This window comes from Gavia stellata, chromosome 2 (genome assembly GCF_030936135.1).
Source record: "Gavia stellata isolate bGavSte3 chromosome 2, bGavSte3.hap2, whole genome shotgun sequence".
In the NCBI taxonomy this organism is placed as follows: Eukaryota; Metazoa; Chordata; class Aves; order Gaviiformes; family Gaviidae; genus Gavia; species Gavia stellata.
The window spans coordinates 52,838,091-52,859,155 of record NC_082595.1 but is presented as its reverse complement, the minus strand read 5'-3'; the positions used below and the strand labels follow the sequence as shown (position 1 = coordinate 52,859,155).

Genomic DNA, 21,065 nt, shown 5'->3' with positions numbered 1-21,065 from the left:
CCTGAAGTCTGTCCACAAAAACAAAACAACAAAACCCAATCCTTCAGCAGTTCAATAGCCAGAAGCCTTTTTTTTTAATCTGTTGTGTCTGTTTGAAAAAAATAAAAGAAAAAGAACAAGGGCATGAAATCTGATAAACCTCCTACAAGCATCTGCCAATTCAGTTTTCTTTAATCAGTGAGTATACGCATTAACATTAAAACCCATTTTGATTATGCACACCAACTGTGGTACGACTAAAAAGACACTGAAGAATTTCTGCTTTTGTATTCCTTTATACTTCTGGCAGACAAAGATTTTACCCAGGTAAATCACTACTGCAACACTACATTTTCCCCTGGAAGCTGCAACAAAAATACTATTGAAAGAACAAAGAACATCAGTGATCAAGTGATGAAAACTCAGCAGTCTACAGCAGTATCAAATATGTCCTGAAAAGACAGAGAAAAATGCAGCTCTTAATCATTACTTACCACAAGGGTAACTCAGAACCTGGATGTCATCAATGGCAATGTAGCCATTTCTCCCATCTGAGACTTCAGCTTCAAATATTACCTGTCAAAATGAAAGAAAAAATGTTTACAACACTCATTTCTACAGAATTCCCACAGTAGCAAGCGTGTAGATATAAGACACACTGCCTTTTTCATTTAGTTGAAGTTCCTACCAGGTTTGACGACTGAACGGAATATTTATTACTCAATGTATTACAGTTCCATACCATACATATACATGACTTGCTTTGGATTTGTTGCTTATGGCACACTAGAAAAGCATGTTTATTACCTCAATTAATGGCATATTGCTTTCACTCTGCTAAATGTATAAACAAGATTCAATTCGGAAAAAATGCCTTTACTTTCAGACAGGTTCGACATCACAGCACACAACTGATCAACCAATTTTAACAAAACTTATATTCTTGTCGGGGGTCACAGTATAGTCCACGGTCTCCTGTAACCTTCTGCAGCATAATCGCACAGGAAAACACACAGCAGCATGGAAATAGTGCAGCACTCCCCAGTGGCGATGAAAAGAGCAGCTGTAGCATGAGATTTATGTAGTAGTCGTTAACTTAATTCTTCATTCTTGCAAGGCAATGGGGAAATTGCTGTGTGTGAAGGAAAAGAGGAGATTGTCTTCACACCCAACTTCTTGTCCCACCCGAAATGGGCAGTAACAACAAAGAATTGCTCTTGGACTGCTCCAGAGCACAGAGCTGTCTTTTGCTACAGATAGAGCATAACAACGCCAAGTGACCAGAACAAATTTATTGTCCAGATTCATGCTTCCTTGTATGGATGGGGAAAAAAAAAAAAAAGAATACAGTGAAAGTAAAAAGAAAATAATTAGAAGGAAAAAAATAAAGGATGAAGCATGAATGTCCAAACTAAAAGGAAGATATGAAAGAGGAAAGCACACCAGTAAAGACTGAGTCAAGTGATACGATATAAACTTGCAATTGTGATTGCTCAAAGTAAATATCTGTTGGGGTCTTCTGTGCAAGACAGGCTTAGAGCAAGTCAGCTGCTCTATACGTAATCTTTTCAAGTAGTTTACATATCTCATTCCTGGGGACAATGTAAGGGAGCAGCAAAGGCAGTGGATTAACAACCCAACATACCCTGCAGGTGAGCAGGAGAATGCTATCCCCATCATGCACCTTTCTCAGGTCTTCTTAATGGGGGATCCGCACGGCACCTTGCTAAGAAGTAATGACTGCTGCTGCACTCTTCAGTCTCAAAGGAGTTCTGGGAGCACACAGCTCCCATCTACCTCCGAAGCTGCTTTTGGGCTTCTCATTCACAAAAACTACCCTCTTCGGCAAGATACCTGGCATTTATGCAACTTGGCTCTGAACGTCGCACCAGGAACACTTCTGTGTGCTTATGCTCCACTCACTCCATTTCCTCACCTGTACATCCCACCCAGACATGAAGTGCAATTTATCTTCCCACCAAAGGAGGTAGGGACCCCAGGTGGCCTGTTTATACTCAGAACGAATTCAACAACCCCAAAGGGGAAAAATAAGGAAAACTTCCAAGGAAAGGTGGATATGGGCATGTTCATGATGTGGTTCACAGGGCCCCCCAACTTGTGCTCTGACTGAAGAAAGAGGAAGCCTGTGGGGCACGTATACTTTGACAGCACAGGCTACAATCCCTCTTCCAACTTCTCCAGAAGTTCTTGCTGAGGTTCTGGCTGCAATTCTCTCTTTGGGTTTGTTTTTTTTTCCTTTTAATTTTATTTGTACCACAATGCAATTAAGTTGCAGAAACCATTTCATTCTCTGCCTCCTCCTGCCTTGGCCAACAACAGCTTGATGGAAAGGAATTTAGTGTCTGGGGGTCCTACTTTCACTCCCTTGTCCAATGACCTCTCTGACCAGAGCACTATTTGACAGTGTCCACCAGCTCCTCGGGCATCTTCAGAGAGCTGGCGCTTGTCCATCAACATGAATATCTTCAATTCTTTAATAATTTGGATTAATCCCCTTTTTTTTTTTAAATGGTTGGATGGTGTGGAAGACAAACAACTCAGTAAGAAATAAATACTGTATTTAAAGCCCTTCTGACAGACCAATTTCTTTACAACACAATACAGTTCTATCACATACACAAACTCTGAAAACACTTTGTTTCTCAAAGTCCAGTTAAGACATTTGAGCATCAGTGTTAAGAACTGGACTAAATTTACACCTCACTCTGAACTGGGTTGTTATTAATTCATTTGGAAGTAACTTAGATCCAGGGACCCAGGGAAGCTTGGCCTCATGTAAGTGTGTCCTTCCCCTGTATGTTGATACCTTCCTACACTGGGGCAGAGGGGATAAACTTACCTTTCTTGGGACAGAGCTGGGAATGAATTTACTTGGTTTTTTTCTACATCTTCCAGACTAATTTAATTATTCCCCACCCTCCAAGAGTAGGAAGTTAGCAAAAAAAAGAGAATTTCACAGGAAAGTATAATCTTAAGACATGGAGATCCATGAGAAGGAAAAAAACCCAACACAACAAAAAACCATGAAGAAATACAGAAATGCAAGAAGCCTACAAAATGTTATAGGGAGTAATGTTTATGAAGTAAGTAAAGGAAAAATAAAGTGACTAAAAAGAGATATTAGAGAGCTGAGATTTCATATATACAGTGCTAAATTATTTTTATTTACATTCATAATTGGTATAAATACAGCTATGAAACATTCATAACTGTAGACACTATATAGCAAAAGGTGCAGCTCAGTTAAAAAATTCTTATCAGGCTTTAATTTGGTAACATCTGTTCACATTTAAAATGGGAAATGGAAAAAGTGAATTGCATATATAGGTGAAAACAGCAATTTAAAATGCTGACAAGTCAGACCAGAAGCTGAGGTAGTTCTTTTCCTCACATACGCACACATTACTTGAGAATAACCAGACTGTTGAGCTATTCCTTTCACCAGAGAAGGTTTATCCTAGTAAGACACCAGTGCTTTGGGAGTGAATCCTGCAGTTAGTCTGAACTGCTGTTCAGTTTACAGTCCTAGAAAGAATGGCTTAAACACTTTCATTTTAGCTGAAAAATAATTCAGATTATCACTCTAGCCAGAAAACATTAGTTGCCTGTGCAACTGTAAATGTCCTTCCACTTACTACAATTTAATCGCATGCTCATCTAGTGCACTGCTGAGAGATGCTCCCTTCCTTTAATGGAGAGGAGAGACTGTTTTCAGGGAATGAATCGGGCTTGCACAGAGCAGGGCTGTGGAGACAGCTATCCTGTCTCATTTGTACCAGCATCACCGCAATGAATGAGAATGGGAAATGCTGAATAGCTCAGGTAATTCAAATGCTACTCAAGGGACTTAGATTTGCTCCCTGAATCTTCTACACAGTTCCAAGGTGATACTCAAATAGTTACTTACTTCTCCAAATAAAATGGCATGTCCTTGTTTATGAAGTGCCTGCATTCAGATGCAAATGAAGATACAGTGTCAGAACTCCCTGAACTGGACACGGTCCTATGTATTTAGCCATCCCTAATGCTTCTCTTGTCCATACATTGGTCCGTTTTCCCCCTAAAACCGTGCAAGCTTTTAGTGAACACAGTATCATTTAGGAAAATCCATGGGATTACTACTGACAGCATTAAGAGCTATTTCCATTTGTCTGTTTTTTACCTGGCTTCCTTTAATGATCTAAATCAGTGACAAATTGATCCCAGTCATCCTGCTATATTATTCACAACTTTGTAGACCTCTATTACATGTCCCCAAGTAATTTTGTCTCAAATTTGAAGAGTCCCAGATTATTCCATCAATCTCATATAGAAACCATTCCCTTTTCTTTGATTATTCGTCTCATCCTTCTCTAAAGCGCTTTCTAACTGTGCTATATTTGAAGAAAACAAAAGCAGAGCTGGCACACTGTAATCAAGATGTGGGTAAGTCATAATTAAAACAACAGCATAATATCATTAATTTATACTGAACTTCCTTAACCATTCTTAATACTTAAGTTGCTTTCTTTGACCATCACTGGGCTCTAAGCTGACATTTTTATGAACCCCACGATCTTGCTGCAGAGTGTCAACAGCAAGCTCAGAGGCCATCATTCTGTGTGTGAAATTAGGATTTTATGCAGTGTGCATTATTTTATATATCTTTATCTACACTAAAATGTGCCTGCCATTTTATTGCCCAATCACTCACAGTTGGTGATACTGTGATGGTCCTTCTACAGCTCCTCACAATCACATATTGTCCTTGTTATTCCAAAGTAGCTTTCACCTACAAACTTTTGTCTTTGCACTGTTCTCTGGTCCCCACTCAGGTCCCTTACAAACATGTTGAAAGGCACAAATCTCTATAGGATGCCTTGGTGACTACTTCTGGGCATATTGACAGTTTATTCCTACCTTCTCTTTTTCCTCTTAAACAATTATCTGTCTATGGAACTATCTTTCTTCTCACAGAATGGCAGCTTGGCTTCACTACAAGCTTTTGTAGAGGGACATGGTCAAAAGCCTTTTGGAAACCTAACCAGCCTGTATCAATCAGATCACCCTTATCTAGGTGCTTGCTGACCCCCCTAAAGGGCTCCAAGGTTGAAATTAAGCATATGACATGCAACAAACAGAAAAAAAAGAGAAAAAAAACCCATCTAGTTGTTTTGTGTCAGGCACTGCAAAATGGCACATACTTTGTTTTCACATCCCAGCTCCAAAATGCAGATGATGACAATCACTCTTCACCTACTATTATTCCAGAAATAATGTTTGTGAACAACTTAAATATTCAACAGTATTTGAATGCAATGAAAAAAGTAGTAATTATTACAGCAGAGACCCCCTAAAAGGATTTAGTTGCTGAAGTTTAATGCTTAAGAAATACTCAAACCTTCACATTCCTACACATCACTAACACTGTATCCTGTAATCACCATGAAGACTAAGCCTGCACTTGCAGGAATATACAAAATATACATGTTAAGGACTGGCCTCACCAAATGTTTAACTCTTGTCAGGATCCAAAAATTTAGGTATCCCCATTATTAGCTCATCTGAAGCACTAATCAAAATAAGCATTCCCAAAGCATACCTAGTCAATTAAGTACAAAATGCAGTCAGGAAAGAGGGAGAACAACTCCGTACCCCAAAGCCTAGCCTTAGAACATAATTCTCCCTAGGTTTTGTAAAAGCTGTTTTACTGTAAACTATACACCACCATCAACAAGCAGGGTATTTTCAGTACAGTTTGAGACCTTCCTTGTCCTTCCTCCGCTTGACTAGTTCTGACTACTCACAGTACTGAAGAAGGCAAGAATCTCTCACAGTTTTGACAGCAGTCCTGTCAGACCATCATATATATGAAGCAAACATCCATACATCAATTAGATAAAGTGAGTATTAAAAGGTTTAGTTGCAGCAGAAATTAAGTGCTTCATTGACTATTTTTTCCTGCTAGGCTCTAATACACATCATTAGAGAAAGCTGAAAAGGAATTTGAGATGGAAATAGAAAAAAAAAAAAAAAAGAAACAGTTAGATCTTGTAATTTTCATGGAGCATTCAACTTGCAACACAGTTTTGTTCAGCTATAGGAGGGCTTCTACTAGCTTAATTATCTGAAATCAAACTTGTAAATAGATCAATTCCAACGCTTGGTGGAAAGGTGTATTAGAGAGCTGTAAGCAAACAGAAGGTATGAAGTCTGTGATAAATCCCAGTATAAAAAATAAACCCAAAACTTCAACTAGAGTCCAGAATTACTGGAAACTTTGTGCTCTTTCCTCACTGTCCCAGTATGCATAATCCTGATTGTATGCATTTTGATCTATTTTTGGCACCTCCCACATCATTTCTATTCAACTTGTGAATAAAACAAATTAAGAATAAATTACTTAGAACCAAAAGAAGCAGTGGATTTACATTAATTAACCTCACCAGATATGAATTATATTAACCTCACCAGATATAAAGCCTTAAAGTCTTTCATAAGAATATAAAAAGAAAACATTTTACATGATTAATTTTTTCTACTTCATACACATGTCCTTCATTGATTCATTTTAATTTTTGTAAAAACACAGTAGGGTAATTCCAGATACACCCAAACCTAGCACTTATACTGGAATTGGTTACGATTAAACAGCACATAGGATCAAGTTTGTTTTGTACTAAAATAACTTTCTGCAGATGAAAAGCCATGAACAGCAAGACCAGTTAGTTACACATAAGATAAAACACTAATGAATCTTATTCACTGACAAGGTTCTAGTTCCATCCAATGTTTCTGCAGTGTTAAAGGCATTTTAAAATACTAAAGCAAAGTTTTTAATTACGAAGAAACTAAAAAGTCATATAAACATGAAAATAGTATCATGTTACAAACGAAATACTTAATGGAAGCTAACTGAAAGAAAGGAACAGCTAAACAAATTTTTACCTAATATATAAAAATTTTGTTGACATAATGAAAAGCATTTCCCTTGTGAAAGTTACAGATAATTTTGCTGAACTAATTTAGAAATCATGAAAACATAATTACTTCCATTTGAATGCTTAAGTAATGCTGTGAGGCAGCCTTTGCTGCTGACAGGGCCCAGCAGAATTTCCAGCACAGCAAATCAAACGCTTGGGTGAAAACTTTGGGATCCCAATTCTGCCAAGTCAGCTAACACCCTATTGCTTCTTTTTTTTCTCAGTAACACATCTCCCGAGATTGAAACCCAATGGAGTTAAGACTATCTTCTCGCTAGTATCCTTACCAGCAGAGCTGGTCAGCTCACAGATTCTTTGACCCTCTTAGAGTCACCTTGACATACAAACCTCCTCTCATCCCCAAATTTGTATTTAAGATCCACTCAACATGGGGAAGTCTATACTCCCAAGATTCATCTCAGTTCACACTCTCTGGTGAGCAACCACTCAGAAAACATGCCTACCAAGGGTCCCAAAGGGTAATCCTTCAGAGAATTTGTCAGTTGTAAATGAGCTAGCTCCATGACTCAAACCCAGGGAAAAAAAAAAGACAAGGAAGAAAAAAAAAAAGAAAAAAACCCTAACCCTAAAATTGTCTCTTTACACGTAAGCAAGAACTGTAGGTGAGCTACACAACTTAAACATCAGGAGAACTAGTAACAATATTTTACCTCCACAACAACATACACGCTGCAGGAAAACACATAATTAAGATGAAGCGTAATAAACCTTTGAAAGGGCCTGTATGACACAATTATCTGATGCAGGGGAAGCTAGAGACCAGACTCAGTGATCCTGGAAACCCCTTTGTTAGTTAGGAACACCAGGAAAAAACTCACATCCTTCCACTTATCTGTGCTTACTTCTCTTAAGTTGCTTATGCCAAATGTTTCCAGGCTCATGCCTAGAAAATGTCTGGATGAAGCACCACACACAGAAGAGTTACAGCTGCTCTGGCTTTGGAGCAGTAGTAGTTTATCATCTGAGAATACTTACAGTCTTACAAAAACCCACCCTGCTCTTGACTGACTGAAGTTGAAGAAAAAACATCCTTACATAGTTTGTAAACACAAGATCTTCAATAAACCAAAACATTTGTTTAAGAGTGAATGTTCTTAAATGATTGAGATTTAAAAATAATAACAAAACTGCATGCAAAGGCAGGACTTTTAACCATGGGAAACAAAAACCTTGATAGCATTGTAAATCACAACATTTAAAGGCTAAAACTGGGACAGCAGCAGTAAGAGACAAGCTAAGAATCAATATGAAATACTTAATATTTCACTTATTTTTGTGACAGACCAAAACTTTAAGAAAATACTTTCCAGTAGGACAGAAGCAGTCCTTCTGAACATGGGTAGCTACTAGAAAATGCAGCAGTACAAGTCTGGCATGAGGCCACTGTGCTTTTCTAAACCTAGAGCAGAAGTCAGTCCTTTTTGACTTTCAGTGACCCTTGGGAATTCCCTACCATGTGGGGAATTTTTTTTGTTTTTTAAAAATATGCTCCATCTCAAACCATATATATTCCCAGCCAAATTACCAATACGTTTGAACGCACTCAGTAATCATAACCATTATCCCTTGAAGTAATAGCTGCATGAATACTATACAGATACATAAAATTATCAGTTTCCGAACCACGGGATCTTTTCCATATTCAATTAAAAAACAAAAAAAGGCAACTCCATCAAATTACTCTATGAAGAACTGCGAAAAAACAAGCCAAGCAGACAGACTGAAACCAGCAGACAAAATTCATAGGTTCCTGTTGCATTCTACATACTGCTTTCTAGAACAACTTTTTCCAGTGCATATCAGAGAAAAATTATCTAAAATTGCTTATTTTCAGAACAGCAACTGAAACAATTTGAGGCACCTATGCAGAAAGACAAATCCATATCCATGCATTCGCTTGCTCCAGACAAAGATGCTGTTCAAAACCACTTTTTAATTCCAGTAATCACCAGTCAAGGTGCTGACAGGTACCTTGCTTCCCTTCCCCTCTCTTATCTTTTCTGCTCCTCCATAATAAAAGTCACATAATTGAAGCTATCACCCTCTGCCACCTCCTCCGAAAGTGTTCATAGTCAGTCTGCTTAAAGAACAGCAGAATTCAGTGGCCAAAGACATCCAGTTGTCCTAAATTATGACAGTTGCTAGTGTCAGGAAGGAAGCAAGCACCAAAAAAAGGCAAAAATGCCCAGTATCTCCTACTCCATGTCACCATGGACAGAGTGTGGAATAACGCCAACATGTCTTAAGTCAGGAAACTTTGGACAAAATATGTTCTAATACAAGTGGAGAGCAGTTTAATAGGTACAGTTTAACAGCTATTTAATAAATACAGATAGAATACTGCCAAGGAAAAAAATTTAATAAAAAAGAAAAAGCAACTCACTCAAAGCAATGCACAGGTTATGTCAAACAGTACTGTGGAGATACTCATTGCATCAGCACCTGCCTACACTAATACTGAAACTAGCACTGTATGTGTAGGAAATTACTCTGACATGTTCTCTCCAAAATGTACTTTAAGATGCAATAGTAATTCTGTATATCATCTTAATTTATCCTCTGTATTTTTGCATTAATCACAACATGTTGGTGCTGGACAAACACAGAAGATGACAGCCATCTGTATAAACAGCTTCTGTCTAAAGACACAGGAGGTATGACGTCAAAACATTTCCTTGCTCTTAGTCTTGTCTTGCACAAGATCCACTAAGCTGAACTGAATCTGGCAGAGTTGAATCTGGCAAGGAATGTCAAGGGCAACAAGAAGGACTTCTGTAAGTATGTAAGTAGCAAAAAGAAGACTAGGGAAAATGTTGGCCTGCTGCTGAATGGGACAAGAGCCCTGGTGACACAGGACACTGAAAAGACTGAGGTACTGATTGCCTTTGTCACCTCAGTCTTTGCTAGTAAGATCGACCTTCTGAAATGCGAGGACCCAGAGATCAAGAGGAAAGTCTGGAGCAAGGAGGACGTGCCTGAGGACCAGCATATGCTGGGGGCCACCCAGCTGGAAAGCAGCTTGGCAGAAAAGGACCTGGGGGTCCAGGTGGACACCAAGTTGAACATGAGCCAGCAATGTGCCCCTGTAGCAAAGAAGGCTAATGATATCCTGGGCTGCGTAAGACAAAGTGTTGCCAGCACATCAAGGGAGGTGATCCTTCCCCTCTACTCAGCACTGGTGAGACCACACCTGGAGAGCTGGGTCCAGTTCAGGGCTCCTCAATACAAGAGAGACATGGACATACTGGAGGGAGTCCAGCGAAGGGCCACAAAGATGATGAAGGGAATGGAACATCCCTTACCTGAGGAAAGGCTGAGAGAGCTGGGACTGTCCAGCCTGGAGAAGAAAAGGCTCAGGGGGGATCTCATCAATGTGTATGAACACCCAAAGGGAGGTTGCAAAGAGAACAGAGCCAGGCTCTCTTCAGTGGTGTCCAGTGACAGGTCAAGAGGCAACGGACACAAACTGAAACACAGGAGAGGTTTCCTTTGAACATCTGGAAGCACTTTTTTACTGTGAGGGTGACCAAGCACTGGAAGAGGTTGACCAGGGAGATTGTGAAGTCTCCATCCTTGGAGATATTCAGAAGCTGTCTGGACATGGTCCTGGGCAACTGGCTCTAGGTGGCCCTGCTTCAGCAGGCGGGTTGGACCAGACAACCTTTAGAGGTGCCTTCCAACCTTGACCATTCTGTGATTTTGTGAAACCGCTGACCCCAAAAATAACTTGATTTCACTCATATTAAATAGAAGGGCTAATGTTCATTGTTGACTATATTTCTTCCAGACATTCACTGTAGTTTGAATTGCCTATAACCTCGTTCTCTTTAGAAAGTGTGAACTGAAAATTTTCATGTACGCATTTTATAAATATTAATACTTGCTAGATGTATTTTGTCAGAATGCCACCCCTGACTAACACCTGCTCGTTTAGGATAATTCCTGCCTATGAATCATTTGCGGGATGATGGAAGCACTATTTGTGTAATTCACCTGGACTAGGTAACTCAGAAAGGCTTGCTATTCCTTTCCACTAGAACCTAGTAAAAACATAATATAATCTATCAACAAAGAAAAGTTTTGAGCTGTGAAAGATTCTCTAGCAAACATTTTTAGCCACGACAGGTGTTATCCATAACCACTCAAACTTAACAGCTGAAGTCCATGGAGAAGGAGAGACTCTTTCATGGGACAATGCAATATACCTCAAACAATCCTACCCTACCTCTGTGCTTGTAGAGTGAGCTAACAGAGAGTTGGTTGCCAAATGCTGCCATCTGAATAGCCATAATAAGGAAGGTTTTTTAAACCCAAAGCACAAAACCTCTTGTGTTAATTCCCATTTGTTTCCATGTGACAACCCAGGCCCAAAGGATCATGCTGCCCTGGATTATGGAGCTGACTAATACAGTAACTCTTAAATTATCTTGTATGCACTTTCTGATACTGTCTTGCTTGTTTTTTGCACCTCAAAGCTTTTCTGCATTTCGGTTTAATGAACCAGAAGTTTAAGAGAGCAGTCATTACTGACTTTTCTGTGATGACCATTTGTTTATCAGTGATGACTACAGACCCAAGAAATCCATATATATATGAAGGATAATCACAGGACCATAATTTCCAGTGGAACAACTCAATGGAGAAGGCAACACGTGCAAGTTCTCTAGAAGCACATTACAGCAAAGAAATCAAGTATAAAATGGCTTTTGTCATAGTGAAGTAACAGAATGCAAGCTAAATTATAATAACCATGCCCACATTAATTCATTGCTCCATAGTAGTTTTGCACAAATCAGTTTGACCGGCAACACCTTTACCTTAGCGTAGTAGCATAATTCCCACATAGGGTTAGGATAGAAGAACAACCCTAAGCCATGCCTAGTAAGTGGTTCAACTCTGTTCCTACCACAATTGAAAGAAATAAATTGCTCATGCTTGGCAAAGTGACAGCGAAGCCTATCAAATTTACATTTGTGAATGAAAAAGAACAAGGTGGTTCTCAAGAGCATGATGCATTAAAAATTATGAGAACCTGAAGAAGAAAGTGCTTAAACCAACTTATGCTTCTGTCTGCATAAACTAATATTTTTTAAAAAAAAATCAGAATACATCTCCATAGATACATGATGATACCCAGAGCTTTTTTCTCTTTAAATTTAAGATGCTTGTGTAAAGGAAAACATCCAACAACAAAAAAACCCCACAAAAACAAACAAACAAAAAAAACCCCAAACAAACAAGCAAACAAAACAAACAAACAAAAAAAACCCGGAAAAACAGACTCACTAACTGAATCTTTCACAGTATATTAACTGACAACCTCATACATGTCATGTCTAGGGTGTACACTTGGGACCAAGTTTTGGTGCTTTTGCCTTCAGGGAGACTCCTTAGCGAGACTACAAAGAGAAAGACCTTGAAAAGGCCTCTAGATATACCAGATATGCCAGACCTCCAGACAGATTCTACTTCCACAAGTTTCTCTGAAATTATCTTCCTACCTCTGAAAACATTGGACCAGTAACACTGAAACCATTTAAACTGTCACTATTACTTGGTTATGTGTAATATCACATGCCTTGCTTAGTGAAACCAGACAAGTCAGATTAATTTCCTAATTTCCCAGTTAAAGCAGAAACTTGCATTAGAGATTGCGACAGTGAAATATTTCTTTTTCAAAGTACTTCTACATCAAAATTGGATAGTAAAGATGATGAAGCACCAAAAGTAATGGCTGTGGAATCTGCCTGTGAAATTGATAACATAAACATCAGTCAGGAATGATACAGATCTAGTTTACCCCACCACTGGTCCAGGCCAATATGTTATATTAACTCAGAAGGGATTTTCCAGATATATTTTTCTGGAATATTTTTAGAGCTCTCAGGCATTATATCATTAATAAAATAATTAAATACAGAATCTTTGTAGTTTCTTCCATTTATTTGGAGCAGAAAGCTATAGCTATTCACCTTATATTCTCAGTTTGCAGGGAGAAGTATGAAAGAGCTAGATGCTATTAAGGAGCTGAACAAGTGAAACTGGATCAGAGCGGAGAAGACAAGTTACTGACAAGTCAAGTCAGGCACATCACAGGAAGATAAAAATCAACAAGACAGAGACTTGGGGGCAAAGAACGTCCTCTGCCCCTCTTAAAACCCTTACCTTGCATATACCTACTAAAATCTTATTAGTCCTTTTCCCTTCTACCTTCCCTCTATTGATCAATCTGCAGAGACATCTGCTACATCAACTGGCCTTTAAGCAAACAAACTAAAATGAAAAGTCAAACAAAGGAATGATGAATCCTAAATTCAAGAGCAAAGGGTATCTCCATTCTGAAACAAATCCATTTTAATTTTAAGTGTTGAAGATTAATACTGAGCAGTCATTCTTTGGTTCTTCTATAGGCATACCTCGTAAGCTATTTCAGTGACTTTGGCTACCAAAATGAGTAATGCTTATGGTCTCTGGTACTGTGCATAAAATTATCTTTTTTTCTCCACAGAAAGAAGAAGGCAAAAATACTCACCACCAGAATGAATATTGTAACTTGAAAGACAGAAATAACCACGAACCATTCATACTCACATCCTTTTAACTTTTTCAGGACAAAGCACCAACTTTTTTTAAATTGTTCAGAAAAATAGCTATGAAGCACCACACAATTACTATTCTCGAAATAGATTAGGTTTTATAACTAGCAGAACAAACCTTCTACCATAGCTTCTTCTAATTTGAGACATATATTTTTAACATTCCTATAAAACCATTTTCTAACAGATGGATTATTAAATGGCAGAAAAAGATTGCACAGATGAATACTAACCTTACACCTCATAAAATTACAATTTTTATCTACAATAAGCAGATAAAGGAGAAGGATGTCCTTACTAGCAACTTTACTAACTAGTAACCACTTACTAACTAGTAACCACTCACCATCATTTATCAACAGTCCTGGTTAACAGGGGAGGTCCCGGACGACTGGAGGCTTGCCAACGTGACGCCCATCTACAAGAAAGGCCGGAAGGAGGATCCGGGGAACTACAGGCCTGTCAGCCTGACCTCGGTGCCGGGGAAGATTATGGAGAGGCTCATCTTGAGGGCACTCACAGGGCACGTGCACGACAACCAAGGGATGAGGCCCAGCCAGCACGGGTTCATGAAGGGCAGGTCCTGCTTGACCAACCTGATCTCCTTCTATGACCAGGTGACCCGCCTGGTGGGTGAGGGAAAGGCTGTTGATGTTGTCTACCTGGACTTCAGCAAAGCCTTTGACACTGTTCCCCACAGTATTCTCCTGGAGAAGCTGGCGGCCCGTGGTTTAGACAGGTACACTCTTCGCTGGGTTAAAAACTGGCTGGATGGCCGAGCCCAGAGAGTTGTGGTGAATGGAGTGAAATCCAGTTGGCGGCCGGTCACAAGTGGTGTTCCCCAGGGCTCAGTTTTGGGATCAGTCTTGTTTAACATATTTATCCATGATCTGGATGAGGGGATTGAGTGCTCCCTCAGCAAGTTTGCAGACGACACCAAGTTGGGCGGGAGTGTTGATCTGCTCGAGGGTAGGAAGGCTCTGCAGAGGGATCTGGACAGGCTGGATCCATGGGCCCAGACCAATTGGATGAGGTTCAACAAGGCCAAGTGCCGGGTCCTGCACTTGGGTCACAACAACCCCATGCAACGCTACAGGCTTGGGGACGAGTGGCTGGAAAGCTGCCCTGCAGAAAAGGACCTGGGGGTGTTGGTCGACAGCCGGCTGAAGATGAGCCAGCAGTGTGCCCAGGTGGCCAAGAAGGCCAACAGCATCCTGGCCTGTATCAGAAACAGTGTGGCCAGCAGGAGCAGGGAGGTGATCGGGCCCCTGTACTCGGCGCTGCTGAGGCCGCACCTCGAATCCTGTGTTCAGTTTTGGGCCCCTCACTACAAGAAGGACATTGAGGTGCTGGAGTGTGTCCAGAGAAGGGCAACGAAGCTGGTGAGGGGTCTGGAGCACAAGTCATATGAGGAGGGGCTGAGGGAACTGGGGTTGTTCAGTCTGGAGAAGAGGAGGCTGAGGGGAGACCTCATCGCTCTCTACAATTACCTGAAAGGGGGTTGCAGAGAGGTGGGTGTTGGTCTCTTCTCCCAAGTGACTAGCGACAGGACAAGAGGAAATGGCCTCAAGTTGCATCAAGGGAGGTTTAGGCTGCATATTAAGAAAAATTTCTTTACTGAGAGAGTGGTGAAGCATTGGAACAGGCTGCCCGGGGAGGTGGTGGAGTCACCATCCCTGGAGGTATTCAAGGAACGTGTGGACGTGGCATTGTGGGACATGGTTTAATGGGCATGGTGGTGTTTGTTGGTTGATGGTTGGACTTGATGACCTTACAGGTCTTTTCCAACCTTAGTGATTCTGTGATTCTGTGAAGATAAACTTCAATCCCAAAACAAACACATTTTACAATCTCTGCTCTCAAGGTTCATCGTTCATTATTGTAAGCCATTGTAAGTTATTAAAGAATGTGCCACTGGCAATTACAGGAAAGTCAAAACCTGTATTTAAGCTGCCCTTCTTTCCAACAGCGGGGTGGGGGCACTGGCCCACGAGTGGATCCAGTTATACCTGGATCGCAGCATGCTGCATTATGTCCAACATGGCGCTTTTCACTTGCACGATATTTTGTAAGAGATGACAAAGGCCATTCTTAAACGGGAGTAAATTAGGGATTGCGATTGAAATGATGATTCCCTCCTCACCAGGTTCAGGCTTTCACAGTCACAGGCAATTATCATCACATTCAGTTCACAAAGGTTTGCAGATCATCTGTTACGCTCACCACAGGCCACAAGAAATTCCCAACGTTAAAACACAACTTTAACAACCACAGACAAATCCCACGCAAAAGCCAAGAGTACACTGCTCCACCACAATAGGTACTGAAGGCAGCACCAGTGTCTCAGCAATAAATGCTCTACTGTTTCCTACTGGGAAATCCATGTAAATTTAAATTAGCAAAGATCACCACAGAATACACATTTACTTTATGCTCACACTTAAATACATGTGCAAAAATATTTATTTTCACAATTCTAAAGAAGAGCTACAAAAATTACCCCAAATTCATCTCTGTGTGAAGAACTACAGGCCTTCATTTGCTTATAGAATTTCTTCTGAATATCAAGTCTCACAAAACTTTCAAATAAAGTCACAAGCCTAAACTGTAAATCAAAGTACAACAAGATATATATCCACAGCATCTGTATACTAGAAGAGAACAAGGCACCTGATTATATTCTGCATTTGGTAATTGTTATATAGATGTATGCGCGCATGTGCTTACATATGCCTACACATACATTGAATTTGGACAAGGTATTGATCACACACAATGAACAGGGCGTTGTGTCCTAGCAAACATTAACTATGTTTATCCAAAGAATAGTGATAAACTGTCAGACTATTGGATGCCATTTTTAGGTAGCAACATTCTCAGATACTCTCTTGTATATTCAGCCACATGGCATTTGGAGCAAGTAATCTGGATTGCATTAAAGTCTTTTGTGAAGAGGTGTCAAAATCAGGCTTTCTCTAATTGCTCAACTGATCCCCATGGAAGTATCTGATTCCTCTCTCCTCTCCCCCAGTTAGAGCAGACCCAGTTCTTTTCCAACTAACTCTACGGTCTCCTCCTCACACCTCCTGGCACCTTTGGATTAATGGCTACTGATTGCATGTTTTTATACCTGCACCTGACCTACAGCACTGAGTGAGCTCTTCCACTCCACAAAAGAAACACTCACTTAACTCAAAGGTACATGGCACAATATTCTACCAAAATAAACATGGAGATCCTAAAATAACTTTCAATGCATGCTTTATATTGATGCATCCTTTAATAGCTCCTCAACACTTTTTTTCAGCGTCAGACTTCCCAACAGCCTTCCTAGGAAATAAAAATAAGATTATTTCAGGGAAAAAATTAATGTGCAGCTTTCTCCTTATGCAAACTTATTTTCTCCTAATTTTTCCTTTCCTCACCACAACATTCCCTTCTATCAGACATTTCTTGACAACTTTGTGTTTCCCAGATTCTCTCTTCATCTGCTGTTACTTGCCACCTCACCCATCTTGTCCTCCTCGCTCTTTCCCAAGAAAGTACACTCAGTTTGCCCATCTGAAAACAAGGCTCCCTCCAACTACAGCTCCATCTTCCTTAATCCTCTCTCTCTCTCTTTGTCAATGAAGTTGTCTACAAATGCATAATTTCACTACTCCATTTCCTTGGTTCATCTTCCCCAGCAAAACTACCATCACCACAATCTATCCCCCAACAAAGCGAAGATTAATTTCCATCCTCATCTGTCAAGTTGTCTTACTGTCCCCTCTTCAAAAATTGAGTGCACTTTGCTTCCATAGCACTACTTTCTTTTAGGTCACCTGAGGTTTCTCTCGTTCCTGTAGCATTGGGGCTTCATAGGAGCTTTACTAGGCATTTGTCAGTCTCATTCTTTCCTTCTCTCTTCTTTTTTTTTTCATCCCCTTCCTCCCCTTGACAGAGGGTGCCTGTTATTTTGCCTCAATCAAGAGAAAACAGTGGAGAATCCAGAAGTTAAGTTCTTTTTCCATTTGGATATTAACTTATGTAATAAGCTCCTGAAGTATTTAAGTGGGAACAAATTTCTTGCCTTTAAGTGTAAGCTGTGAGACAGAGCTCAGCACTAGCAGCGCTGAAGACAGAGCACCTTCTACGAGACACATACAACCTGGACAGCTGCAGCACAACTTGCTTCTTTTAACATCCCTTCCATTTCCTACCTCTGATGGACCACACTGATATGGCGATGAATCCCAGAAAAAAGTGCAGACATATTAGCTTTTCATCAGTACACACTGACTGAAAAGCCATTTGCTACCTTCTCTGAGGAAAAAGTGGCAACCTAGTCGCAGTGCAGAGCTCCATCAAGGCAATGGGCTCCATCAGTTGGACCCCACTGCTGAGAAGAGCCAATGTAACAAGCACAGCAACTGTTACAGTACTGACACCCTCAGGCACTAAGATAGTTATAAAGTGAAACATATTTCTACTACTTTTTAAATAGAAAACTAAAATGGTGGGGAAACTTCTGGTGCAACAAGCAAGCTTTTTCCATCTCAGGCAGCTGAGTGAAAGGCCAGTACATGGATGAAATAAATGGGACAATGAGACTGGAAACACAAGCATCGAGGTATCACAAAGACACCAAAGTAAGATGCAGTTAACACTAATCCTGAACTCCAACTGATTAATCTTTCACATTTGCTGTGACGGGCATCACCATCACATCTGGTGATGCTTGTTACTGTCATGAAAATGGGAGTCACCAAACAGGGAGGAAAAAAGTACACACACAGTGCCCCCACATCACACTACAGGCAGTCCAAGATTTTACTTCGCTTCCAAAACATCCATTAACACAACAGCCAGTACTTAAAGAATTTCAGGAAGAAAACAGCCACAGATTTCACCATTTATTTCTATTGTTCACATTCTTCAGATTCTCTTCTAATAATCTGTCTCTAATCAGTTTGGAAATCAGTACGCTCTACTTCCTTTTGCTGCTGCTTCTCTTTTCTAAGTTATTCTGCCCATTTCCATTTCACCCACAGATGTAAATTGAACTCCCTCCCACCATGCACACTTTACACTGTATATAAGGAAGGCAAATTCTGCTCTCACTTGATATGAGCAGACCGTGAGGATAAAACTTAACTTAGTTCCAGTGTTTAATCTGAAAAAAAAAAATTGATAAACAGGATTTCCCTTTGCTTCCAAGTACTTCAGCTGTGTGTTTCAGACCCTCTCTCCTTGCAGCTGCAGACCAGATCCGCCAACCCAAACCTCAGCCAGAGGTTTCGAAGCTTCGCCATTACATCCCCCAGTTCTTTGGATTCCAGAGCTTCCAAACAGATCTTATCTCCCCCAGGTGTTTATACAGAACCAACAATTATAGTCTCTCAGCTGAGTGTGTCAGCCCCCTTCTTGCAATCACCGTTCTGTCGCAAACCAGGGCGCCAATTGCAGAAGGCTGATAAGAAGTCTCCATTATTGGAAACCAGATACCAGAACACACACACTCACGTGCAAAATGTGCTGTCTCCCGCACTGCACTTTTTCCTCAACTGTCCGGACCTGAAATGCCAACCATTAAATTTTGTATTTAATCACTCAGTCAGGTAAATCGTATTTTGGCTAAGGATACATAACAAATAATATTAAGAGTAGCCAAATACTTATAAAATATTACATAGGAAGCACTTAGGAGATTTAAGAAAACTGGTGTGATTAGATCTTCTGTCTCATGGTGGTGTAATGCTCCAAAGAGGTTCAGTCAGTCACGTGTCAGCTAAAGCAGCAAGATTATTACTTCTGAAAAACAATCTGGAACTGTAAACCTGAACAGCAGATTTAGCTCTCTGCCCAGGTTTACTTTAGACCTCAACTCCTGACATTTCAGCACAGAAGTTCTACCCAGATTTAATTCTTTAAAACAAACACCACACAAAACCTATCCCTTTTAATTTATTTCCTAACATTTGCTAAAATTACTTTTGCACACCTTGCTTAGAAAACCATAAATATGATTCAATAACTTTTATGACCAGCTCCTTTACAGGCAGGCAGTAAAGAGAAAATGTTTCATTAACTAAGACTAACACCCCAAAACATTACAAAATAGTCAAAGATCATCTTTATCAGCATTTGCTGATAGCTTTAATCTAGCAATATTCAAGAGGATAGTTTCTCCTCTCTAATTTGAATGGAAAATAACTAGTGTACCTTGGCAAAAGCTGACTTTCATTTTGATCATGGCAAACAGTGATAGGACAGAGCTATTCAAAGCATTTCTATTCTCCTCCCTTACAGTGATTACTGTTTAATAATGGCAAACATGACATACTGAGTAATAGTCATTTTGTCCTTTGGCACATCCAGCTATCTTTGACTTAAGTTTAGTCAATCCTGTGCACAAGAAACAAAGTCAAACATCACGGTCCTGACAAAATTAAGTGATGAATAAGGACAATACAAACTAAAAGAAGAAAAAACTTGTGTAATCCATCTTTGTGCTGTAAGCAGGTATTCGGATCTGAAAAAATTCAAGGTATTTGTAGAACAGTAAATTCAGTGGATGTCAGAATATCTAGGCAACTCAGGTGCCATGCATCTTGTGCCTGAAAGGTATGTAGAACAATCCCTTCCTAACAGTCAGGACTACTTTTCACCCTTTCTCTTTATCATTTACTATCTTACTGTAAGTTGTTGAACACCTCAATTCTTAAATCCAGGATGCACTTCCGAGAAAAATGCTTTCATTGTAAGCTCAGCAATTTATTATGTATGTGTCTGGGTCTTAACACACAGAGGTGCACGTGCACACAGGGGTTTTTTCCCCCTTGCTGTCTTACTGCCACTGTCTCTGGCAACATAAAAGATTTCAAGACTCAGTAAGGGACCTTCAAGAAAGATTTCCATGTTTGTTCGAAAAACTTCATCCACACACTATACTAAGGTCTACAAGAGAAAAGAAAGTATACTGTTCTCATCACAATGAACTTTCTGAATATAAGGAAACATTAACAGGTAGTATATAAAATTCAAGTAAAATTTATTCATAGTGAGACATTTTAGAAATCTCTTAGTTCAACCCACAAAATGCTTTGTATCTTGCATCCAAACAAAACTTTTGATGAGCACCAGAAGGTAAGACTGAGGTACACAGTTAATGCTAAAAAGTCATTAAGAAGTTCCAGGGCTCTAAAGCATACTTCTACAAACTGCAAAACCCAGAGATTTACCAGCATCTCTCACTATGCCTCAAATACCACCCTGCCGCTATTATGAGTTAAAGAAATACAAAAATATATGAGCTGGACATATGTTAAAAGTCTATTTTTCATCCTTATGAAAGAAACTAACTAAATATATCCCTAACAGGTACCAAAACCAGACAACTGGTGATGTAGAACAGTACTTAACTGTAAAGGAAATACATAAGAAATACAAAAAGCTGCTTTGTAATTACCAAACATTTTAATTTAAAAGGGGAAAACCCAGAAGT

General features: G+C 39.8%; 1 protein-coding gene across 1 annotated transcript in view; it reads right to left on the bottom strand.

Annotated features, from left to right (window-relative positions):
• PTPRK (protein tyrosine phosphatase receptor type K) overlaps positions 1-21,065 on the bottom strand; it is a 320,227-nt gene that overhangs the window by 219,674 nt on the left and 79,488 nt on the right. The window contains exon 3 of the mRNA XM_059835338.1: positions 474-555. Coding sequence (XP_059691321.1) covers positions 474-555 — 82 coding nt within the window. The remainder of the gene's footprint in view (positions 1-473; positions 556-21,065) is intronic.